At 38.1% G+C, this 11,037-nt stretch overlaps 1 protein-coding gene across 1 annotated transcript in view; it reads left to right on the top strand.

The window, feature by feature from the left end:
* ECT2 (epithelial cell transforming 2) overlaps positions 1-11,037 on the top strand; it is a 65,606-nt gene that overhangs the window by 14,217 nt on the left and 40,352 nt on the right. Inside the window, exons 9-13 of the mRNA XM_029940772.1 lie at positions 2,914-3,044; positions 3,193-3,308; positions 4,730-4,792; positions 6,089-6,311; positions 10,404-10,540. Of these exons, the coding sequence (XP_029796632.1) occupies positions 2,914-3,044; positions 3,193-3,308; positions 4,730-4,792; positions 6,089-6,311; positions 10,404-10,540 (670 nt within the window). The remainder of the gene's footprint in view (positions 1-2,913; positions 3,045-3,192; positions 3,309-4,729; positions 4,793-6,088; positions 6,312-10,403; positions 10,541-11,037) is intronic.

Below are 11,037 nucleotides of genomic sequence, written 5' to 3'. Positions count from 1 at the left end.
TCAGTCCATTTACATTCAGTGTTATTATTGAAAAATGTGGGTTTAGAGTCATTGTGTTCTCCCTAGAATTCATGTTTATAGTGGTGTCTCTGGCACCTTGTATTCTTTGCAACATTTCCCTCATAGAGTCCATCTTAGGATTTCTTGTAGGGCTGGTTTGGTGGTCATGAATTCTCTCAATTTTTGTTTATTTGGGAACACCTTTACCTCTCCTATTTTGAATGACAGGCTTGCTGGATAAAGGATTCTTGGCTGCATGTTTTTTTCTGTTAATCACATTGAAGATTTCCTGCCATTCCTTCCTGGCCTGCCAAGTTTCATTAGATAGGTCTGTAACCACTTTGATAGTTTTCCCTTTGTACGTGAGGGCCCTTTTATCCCTAGCTGCTTTCAGAATTCTCTCTTTATCTTTATATTTTGCCAGTTTCATTGTGATATGTCGTGCTGAAGGTCAATTGAAATTACGTCTTAAGGGGGTTCTTTGTGCCTCTTAAATTTGAATGTCTATTTCTCTTCCCAGATTTGGGAAATTCTCAGTTATAATTTGGTCTAGTATCCCTTCAGGTCCTTTCTCTCTGTCTTCCTTTTCAGGAATTCCTATGATAATGGATGTTGTTCCATTTGATTGTATCACTCAGGTCTCAAATTCTCCTTCCCTGCTCCTGGATCAATTTCTCTCTCTTTTTTTCAGCTTCCTCTTTTGCTATAACTATATCTTCTAATTCACCTATTCTTCTCTCTGCCTTATCAATCCTTGAGGTGGCTGCCTCCATTTTATCATTCACCTCATTTATAACCTTTTTAACTCATCACACCTATTTCAAGGTTCCTAGTCATTGTCTCAGTTGCCTATTTGATGCTTTTTTCAATCCCAGCGATTAATTTTAAGACAAATTTTTAAAATTCTTGATCTGGTATGTTGTCTAGATCTGCCTTGAGCAGTTCTGTGGCTGTGACTTCCTCTTGGAGGTTCTTCAGGGGAGAGTTCCTTCATTTTGTCATTTTTGCTAGTTTTCTGTCTCTTGTCAGCTTTAAAAAGCTCGTTGTGTACTGTGCACCTGGTAATATTGCTCTGTTAAAGGAGGCTTATTGACTGTCCAGGGCCTGTCGTTTCAGGAAATATTCTTTTAATGGTGTCTCTCAGTTTCTCTTGTTGTGTCTTTGAATATTTTATTTCCCTACTCAGCGATATTTGGGACTCGCTGTCATGGACACTTTGGCTTGTTTCTTGGTGTAGCCCTAAGAAGGAAAACAGACAGACAAGCACAGAGGGAACAGAATCACACAGATGCACAGACAAATCAAACAAACAAATTAAAAGGGGGAAAGGAAAGAAAGAAAATGGAGAGGAAAGAGACAAAAAGAAGAAAAGAAAAAGAAAAAAAATAAAGGGGGTCAGAGACAACAAAGGACAATGGGCAGTCTTAAAGTGTATGACCAATTGAGGGGAGAGATAAGGATGAGATATAGGGGAATATATCTGGATTGCAGAAAAAAAAAGAAAGAGGGAGAGAGGAGAAAGGAAAATAAGGAGTAAAAATTAAAAAAAAATTTTAAGTGAAAAAGGTAGTAATAATAAAAAATAAGTACAAAAAGAAAAAAGAAGAAAAAAATTAAAAAGCAGCAGCTCCCCCTTGCAGGTAGGCGTAGTTTGGGGCTGCTCTCAGAAGCTCTGCCTTGGTTGCTGCAGAGAGTAGAATGGCGGCACACCAGGCTCCGCTGGAACTAAGCATTGTAGGCCACTCTAATGAGTCCAGTCTCCTTGTGCCGCAGCAGCTGAGCCAAGTTGTATTTTCCAGGCCCGCCTCAGTTCAAAGTCCTAGTCCATGCACTTTTATGCTACCACAGATGAAGTGCACTTGCTTTGGCATCTGGCTTCTTAGGGGGAGGGATCAGTTTCTCTTGGCTCAGGCCCCGAATTGTGTTGTCGCTGCCGCCGCTGCTGCCGCTGCCTGAGGCGAGGTATGCTGCCTGGGGTGAGGTGCACAGTAGGAGGCGAAGTGCACGCCCTCACAGATGCTATGGACTCCCAGCCCCCAGCCAGGATAGCAATCGCGTAGGGGGTGGGATCAGTTTCTCTTGGGCTGGGATTCGCTGCTGGTGCCCAAGGCGCTGGGCTTCGCCGGAAATGAGGTGCGAGCTCCTGCTACCGAAGCGCTAGCCTGGCCTCCACCACCGCCAACTCCCTGCCGAGATCGCGTTGGGGTGGGGGCTATTTTTTCCTTGTTGGCACCCGGGATTCTGGATTTGCGTGACCAATGCTGTAGGCGAGATGCGCTGTGGAAATAAGGTGCGTGCTCCCACTCCCATAACCAAGGTTGAAGTGAGCGCCCCTGGCGCCACTGCCTCCCGGCCGCTGACTTCCCACTGGGATGGCGTAGGGTTAGAAGCTGTTCTTTCCCTTGTGCCACCTGGGTTCGGGATTTGGGCTACCTAGCAGTTACCTATGGAGTGAGTTTCTCTCTCCAAGCGCGGTTAAGCATTCTTTACCTCTTCCCCAGAGACAGTACTAAGAGCGTGTTCAGTCTCTCTGTCTCTTCCCTTTGTCTCTTGGACTCCGTGCACTTGCCCTATATTGGGCTGGGGCTCCCACCAACCCTGCCCGTCTCAGGCTGGCCCGTTTTCCAATCTCCCCAGTTTGCACTCACTCACTCAGGCATATTTGAGTTTGTCTTCTTTCTGGATTCTGTATTTTCTCCTTCCGCTCTTGCAGATGAGAGTAATGTCCTTCTCAGTTCCATAGATGGGGCATAGGGAATTTACAGAGCTCCCTTCCTCTCCGCCATCTTGGCTCCTCCTGCATCGTAAAATATTTTTGATAAATGGATTACACTAAAGCTTTAAAAATTATTATAGATTTATAAATTCACATTTAAGTTAAACTGGTTTTAGAAGAGTATTTTTTTTTTTTAGGGATTTCTGTGCGTCAGTTGATGACTTTAGAAATGAATTTAAAGTTCCTCCATTTCAAGATTGCATTTTAAGTTTCCTGGGATTTTCAGATGAAGAAAAAACCAATATGGAAGAAATGACTGAAATGCAAGGTAGAATTTACTGTAATTTAAAAATTATATTTTTATATTTTCTTCTCCACTGTTGCTTAATTCCCTCCTGGTGAATATGCCTCTTTAAAAATTCAGCTTTGGAGATAAATAGTTCAGCTTATCTATGCTTGTACGCATTTCTCTTTAGGAGGTAATTGTTTACCTGTTGGAGATGAAAGATGCACTCACCTTATAGTTGAAGAGAATATAGTAAAAGAACTTCCATTTGAACCTTCGAAGAAGCTTTATGTTGTCAAGCAAGAGGCAAGTAATTCTAGAATAATTAGAGTAATAAACTATTATTTTATTTTTAAATAGACTTTTATTTTTTTAAATGTTTCTTATTTATTTTTGAGAGACAGAGAGAGAGAGAGAGAGAGAGAGAGAGAGCGCGAGCAGGGGAGGGTCAGAGAGAGAGGGAAACACAGAACTTGAAGCAGACTCCAGGCTCTGAGCTAGCTGTCAGCACAGAGCCCGATGCGGGGCTTGAACCCACAAACCGTGAGATCATGACCTGAAGCTAAAGCCAGACGCTTAATGGACTGAGCCACACAGGCACCCCTAGAGTTTTATTTTAATTTAATATTTTTATTTTAAGTAGGCTCCATACCAGTGTGGGGTTTGAACTCAGGACCCTGAGATTAATAGTTGCATGCTCTACCAACTGAGCCAGCGAGGTGCCCCAAGATTGATTTTTAAAAAATACTGCTGATAGTTTTTTTCTTTTTTAATGTTTATTTAGTTTTGAGAGATAGAGTGTGAGATGGGGAGGGGTAGAGAGAAGGAGACACAGAGTCTGAAGGAGGCTCCATGCTTGGAGCTGTCAGCTTAGAGCCTATGGGGGGCTTGACCTCACCACCCAAGAGATCATGACTTGAGCCAAAGTTGGTTGCTTAATCGACTGAGCCACCCAGGCACCCCCCCGCCGCATTTTATTTTAATGTTTTATTTATTTTTGAGAGAGAACTAGCAGGGGAGGGACAGAGAGAGAGGGAGACACAGAATCCAAAGCAGGCTCCAGGCGGTTAGAATAGAGCCAGATGCAGGGCTCAAACTCATGAACCACAGGATCATAACCTGTGCCAAAGTCAGATGCTTAACTAACAGATCCACCCAGGCGCCCCTCTTTTATTTTATTGTTTTTTTTTTAATTTATTTATTTAAAGAAAAATTTTTTTAATGTTTTATTTATTTTTGATACAGAGAGAGACAGAGCATGAGAAGGGGAGGGGCAGAGAGAGAAGGAGACAGAACTGGAAGCAGGCTCCAGGCTCTGAGCTGGCTGTCAGCACAGAACCTGACGTGGGGCTCGAACCCACGAACCTGAGATCTGACCTGAGCCGAAGTCGGAGGCTCAACCGACTGAGCCACCCAGGCGCCCCTATTGTTTTTTTTAAATGTTTGTTTATTTATTTCGAGAGAGAGAGGGAGAGAGCTCAAATGTGGGGAAGGAGAGAGCTCAAGTGTGGGGAAGGAGAGAGAGAGAGAGAATTGTAAGCAGCCTCTGCACTGTTAGTGTGGAGTCTGACGTGGGCCTCGATTTCACAAACTGTGAGATAGATTATGACCTGAGCTGAAATCAAGAGCTGGGTGCTTAAATCACTCAGCCACTCAGATGCCCTACCTAATAGTTTTTCTGAGAAGGTAAAAATCTTGATTAAAAATTATATTTGTTTCCCACCTAGTGGTTCTGGGGAAGCATTCAAATGGATGCCCGAGCTGGAGAAACTATGTATTTATATGAAAAGGTATGCTTTTTTTGTCCTTTAGTCTTTTGTTCTGTGAACTTGATTGTATAAAGATAACACCTCTGTCCGAAAAGAGAATAGTATAATTGGCATACTAGTCATCTTTTACATAATATTCATGGGTTTCAGAATAATTGGATAATTGGATATTGGGTACTAGTCTGTGTAGCTTTAAGTAAAACTGTTCAATGCAGTAGATATTATTTTAACCTAATCTGTCATTCTGTGCTACTCTTAGTGATACCATTATGAACAATAGCAGTCCTATCTTTAGACACATAGAATCCTAAGGGAAAGATGGCTACACAGACAGTTATAGTGCAGAAAATGTGCTGTAGTTGAGTAAGTATTTTAACTAGCCTCACTCTGAGAGGCTCAGGAGGGACTGAAAAGAGCAAATAAGTGTTTAGCCAACTTACTTGACTAATCTTGTAAGAACATTCAGGTTAGACAGCAGGTGGGAGGGAGATGGTATTAAACTTGAAAGTACATTGAAAAAGTGAGTAGTTGAGTATGGCTTTAGAAAAGAGTGTAGGAAAGACCAACAAATACAGTTTGTGATGTAGGCAGAATCAAGGCAGTTTTAATGTTAAAGAATTTGGGAACTATTGGGAGCTATTGAAGAGTATTAAGGGGAGAGATGTCATTAAAAAAATGACTCTAATAGTAGATTGTAGGTGAGGAAAAAGCAGCTTTTGTCCTAGATTGGTATCATTCACCAAAACATGAAGGGAAGTTTTTCTTTATTTGGAGATTTACTTTAGAATATTGAAGAGAAGGTACAGATTTATTATGTTTCTACAAAATCCAAATAGGAACTATATTGTCTTCTGACTCTTATGTTCTCAGTGTAAGGTTTTTAACGTAAAGTTTAAATTCTGTGCTTAAAATATCAGGAGAGAGCTTTTAAAGTCAAGTGTTATTTGGCAAATATTGGAGAGCATTATGTCCAAGTGCTGTGCTAAATGCTAAGGATACAGTGAACAAAATATGAGTGGTCCCTGCCTTCCGGAGTTAGTGGCCTAACAGGGGACTAGACAGTAAACAAGCTTATAGATGAATATGTAATGGTGATGGAGCTATGAAGAAAGAATGAGGTGCTTGGGGTTAGGCAATTACAGTGGTCCCGTGACTATTGTGTTTTATGAATCTTCTGAATCACTTGGCAGAGTGTATAGTTGTAAAATCATTGTGCAAAATCCAGATTTTGTCAAACTTGTAAATACATTTTTCTTCTGTTCCTGTCTCAGTATAGAACCAAGGAATAAAATTGAGCTTTTGTGCTTTTGATTGCAGGCTAATACTCCTGAGCTCAAGAAATCAGTGTCACTGCTTTCTCTAAATACCCCAAACAGCAATCGCAAAAGACGTCGTTTGAAAGAGACTCTTGCGCAGCTCTCAAGAGAGACAGACATGTCACCTTTTCCTCCCCGTAAGCGCCCGTCTGCTGAACATTCGCTTTCTATAGGGTCACTCCTAGATATCTCCAACACACCAGAGTCTAGCATTAACTATGGAGGTAATTCACATTTTCAAAAATTGATGAATAAAGTTTAGCAGAATGGAATAATTATTATAATATAGGTAAATCACTACTATAGTGAATATCAAAGGTTCTGCCTTTTATTACCGTTGTTCTTGCTGAGGAGAAAAGGCACATAAAAATGCTTCCATTTAATGATTGCTTACTATATGGTAAGTGCTTTCTATATTTTATTTGTGTATTACTCTAGAAAATGATAGAGCAGCTGATCAAAGAACCAATTTTTAACTGTAGCAAAAAAAGATCACAGGAGTCACATGAATTATGGAGAAAATAGGTACAATAAATCAGTATAGGGTAAGTTCAGTTTGTTCTCAAATGATAGAGGAAGGCCCTCCAATGAACTCTACTCTCTGGCCATCAGTTTTTTTTCCTCTAGTTTTGTTTTTTAATCTGTACATCAATATGTTGTGTTTTTTAGATTTAAGAAACCATCAAACCCCATGACTTAACCCCATGACTCTCTCTACTTACTTTCTCATTTGTCTCTTTCCTTTTACAGAAGTACTCCACAAAGATTTACCATGATCTATTGTGTCACTTCTTGCCTGTCACTGTCTTTTTAACCCATTCCAACTGAACTTCGGTCCCTACTGCATGAAACTGCTCTCGCTGAGGAGACTGACCGTTTTTGCACAGTCAGCAAGATTGAACACGTGAACAGCTATTTCTTCCCAGAGATAGTTTTTTCTCTTATCTTTCGTACATCATTTCTTCTTCTCTTTTGCCTAAATTTTCCAGCTCTAACTATTGAAGGTTATTTCTGAGTCATTTCTTTCTTCTCTATTCTTCCTAAATGGTGTCATTTAATTCCATGGCTTTAAAAACACTCATATGCTATCGACTCCTCAATTTTTTTCTTTGTCCAACTGCCTACTTAATACCTATTCCTACTTGTCCTTGTCTAATAGACTTCTTAACATAATCAAATTAGAACCTTTGGTTTTGATTCTCTCTACCAATGTCAACTCTATTCCTTTGCCACCCTTCCTTTATCAGCCTTTTCTATAAATTGGATCTCTTTTAGACCATTATTTTGGTCTTCTAAATGGTCTCTCTATATTCATTTTTGCCTTTCTTTTTATTTTTTATTTATTATCATTATTTTGTTAATGTTTATTTTTGAGGAGGGGGCACAAATGTGAGCAGGGGAGGGGTAGAGAGAGAGGGAGACACAGACACAGAGCCTGATGCAGGGCTTGACAAACTCACGAGCCACGAGATCATGACCTGAGCCGAAGTTGGACGCTTAACCCTACTGAGCCACTCAGGTTCCTCCTTGCCTTTCTTCTTCTTTTTTTTTTTTAAGTTAGTTTATTTATTTATCTAAATAATTTCTACACCAACAATTTCTATACCAATTTGGGGATTAAACACATGACCCTGAGATTAAGAGTTGTATGCTCTTCTAACTGAGCCAGGCAGGAACCCCCAATTTTGCCTTTCTACATGCAGCACTTATGTCTCTAAAATACATATACCTCTTCTCTGCTGGAAGTCATTCAGTGGCTTTGTATTACCATAGCTTTCAAGTTCCTATGTGATCCTTCCTCACCTACCTCCAACCTCATATGATATCATGTTCTCATGTAATATTTTAAACTTTGGTCACACTAATTATCTTTGTTATTCTTCAGATATTCCCACTACATTCATACCTCAGGAACTTTATACTTGGCCCTCTTGGCTTTAAGGAAATCTTCTTGGGTTTTCTGCAAAGTTAATGCCTGTTTGAGTACTTCTCACCAACCCATTACCTGGTTGTTGTGCTTAATAGTAGTTATTACTATTAGAAACTATATTTTTTATTAATTTTATTTACCTCACCAGAATGTAAGCTTTAAGAAAATAAGAACAGTGCCCCTAGTACAGAGTACATAGGTACTCACTAAGTATTCATGGATGTAATTGAGTGTCAATTTAGGATAGGCCCAGAAAACTAAGCGGGGGAGTTGAGAAGTAAGATGAGTAAGAATACAGATAACAGTATACAAGTTCGCTTTTTAGGGAATAGTAAATAGATTAGTTGACTTGTGTGGAGGAGTAATAATTAGAAAGGTTAGTTGGGACCTAATATTAGAGGACTTTAAAATCAGACTGGTGTGTCTGAACTGCATATTGTCATTAATGAGGAACCTAAGCTATTGAGCAGTAGAGTAATTGGTTGAGTAAGTAATTTGTAGTGGATTATTCTGAAGAATGATTAAAAGGAAGGCAGTTAGAGATGGCCAGACCATGAAGTAATCTATAGTGGCTTAGGCCACAAGGTGATAAGACCCTGAGTCAGGGTTGCTAATGGTTGGAAAGAAAAGTGGAGATACTGATGGACTGGAGTGTCAGGAAGGGAGTAAGGGATAATGGCAAAGTATTAAAATAGGAGAAATGTTACCTTAGCAAAAATAGGAAGTCTGTATTTTAGAGGAAGATAGTGCAGTTTTAGAGAATATCCAGGTAAAGTTGAGGTACAAATGTCCATTGGGTATTTGGAAAACTTGCACTTGGTATTTTGGTAGAGGATTATGATTAGATACAGAGGTCTGAGATTTTACTGGTTCCACAATCATGATGGACATATGGGGCATGGGATGGTAAGAGCTTATCATAAAGGACTGAAGCTTGAATACGCATTTGAGGGAACAGGAGAAGAAAATGAACCACGAAAAAAAAAAAAAAAAACCCAGACATGACAGTTGTACTAATAGATTAGGTACTCCGTATAGTAGAATGCCCAGTTTGTAGATCACTGCCTAAACACAGTAATTAAATTAGATCAGTGTATGTCAATTTCTTCCTCCTAAAATATGTAATGGCAGAAGCTCTTGAATCTGTTGAGAGCAGCCTGAAATAACATATGGTGAGTGGGGACATCTTTGACATCTACTAGCTTTGAAAAGCATTCAGAGTTCCATAGTACGTATAATTGTTTTAATAATATTTAAAATTATCATTGAGTAAAATTAATATACTGGGACTATGTATTGTTTTTTTCCATGTCATTCAATTGTAGTTATACATTAGTTTTCTTCTTAAAAAACTTGCTATTAGGAGATTCTGTACATAATGTTAAAGTATTTTAATCATATTGATAGTAAGAAAGTACATATATATGTATATATATTAAGCTTTTACAAAATTTCATGTGTCTGCTCACTCTGTGTTGGATTGGGTGTTTTTATATTATGTTAAGAACTAACAAAGAATTTGCAGTGATATTGGGTTTCTTTGAGGAAGGTTTCCTGCATTCATATATATGAAAGTTTTCTTTTCCCATGTAATCATAACAACCTTTTTATCCTTTGACTTAAATATTTTTATGGAATTGTTTTTAATTTTATTTTATTTGAGCTTTTTATTTTAAAATATTTTCAGATTGCAAAAAGCTACAGAGAGTAGTACAAAGATTCTAGTACTCTACTCAGATTTCCCAAATGAAAATATTCTGCCATGTTTGTGTTAGCATTTATTCATTCATTCTTTCTTTCTATATATACACATATTTTTTATGTCTGCACCATTTGAGATTAAGTTGCAGATAATGATGAGCCTTTATTTCTAAATACTTAAATGTGTATTTCCCAAAATAGAAGGACATTTCTTGTACCACAATAATACAGGTATTGTAATTAGGAAATTGATATTAATACCATGACCTACTCTTAATTTTTATTAGTTCCACTCATATTCTTTTTAGGAAAAGAAAAAGGTTGTTTTGTTTTTTTTTTTTCTGATCTGAGACTCAACCCAGGATTATAGAGAGAGTTATGTCTTTCTAGTCTCTTCTACTCTGGAATAGTTAATCACCTTTCTTTGTTTTCAATGACTTTAACATTTTTGAAGAGAACAGTCTAGCTATTTCATATAATGTCCGTCATTTTGGACTCACTGATACTTTGGACCATTATTTTTTTTCTGGCTTTGTCCTTATGAAATTATACTTTAATGAAAATCTAAATGGACATATTTCTAAGAGTGGGTATCTTTCTCCCTTTTTTTGGTTGTTAAATCTGCACAATATCTGGTACTTCTGTCTGGCTTTCATTAAATCTTTCCTCCTTTTTTACCTTTTAGAAACACCAAAGTCTTGTACTAAGTCTTCTAAAAATTCCACTCCGGTTCCTTCAAAGCAGTCAGCCAGGTGGCAAGTTGCAAAAGAGCTTTATCAGACTGAAAGTAATTATGTAAATATATTGGCCACAATTATTCAGGTAAGAGTTTGGTGCAAAATGATCCTTGTTCCAATGATCTTAACTACAAAATCTGAGAGATGTTATTTCTTACAAGCAAATTATATAAGCATAGAATTTGAACATAGATACTAAAAATGAAAATGTATGACAAAAATCTGCTATTAGGGAAATATCATAACTGTAATAGTAGCTTTTATTCATATAGAAATAGTACCCTTTTTTTATAGTGACTTTAAAAGAGAAAGATCCTCAATAGATGATCTTACAGAGAACTGACTTTTATTCAAAGCAGAACTTTGCATGTTCCCTGTCAGGATACTACATTTATAGTCATACGCAGATATGGTAGATAACTTTTTCTGAAAGTGTGCATTCTAGGAGTCATTGCTTTATTTAGTACTGCATATATGTAAAAAGCAGTAGCAATGAAGCATAATATGTGTGTAATTTTTTTCAGTAATCCTTTCATGTGTTAAGTTTCTTTATTTTTTAAATTTTTTTAAATGTTTAATTAT

This window comes from Suricata suricatta, chromosome 5 (assembly GCF_006229205.1).
Source record: "Suricata suricatta isolate VVHF042 chromosome 5, meerkat_22Aug2017_6uvM2_HiC, whole genome shotgun sequence".
NCBI lineage: Eukaryota > Metazoa > Chordata > Mammalia > Carnivora > Herpestidae > Suricata > Suricata suricatta.
This window is presented reverse-complemented; position numbering and strand designations above follow the sequence as displayed.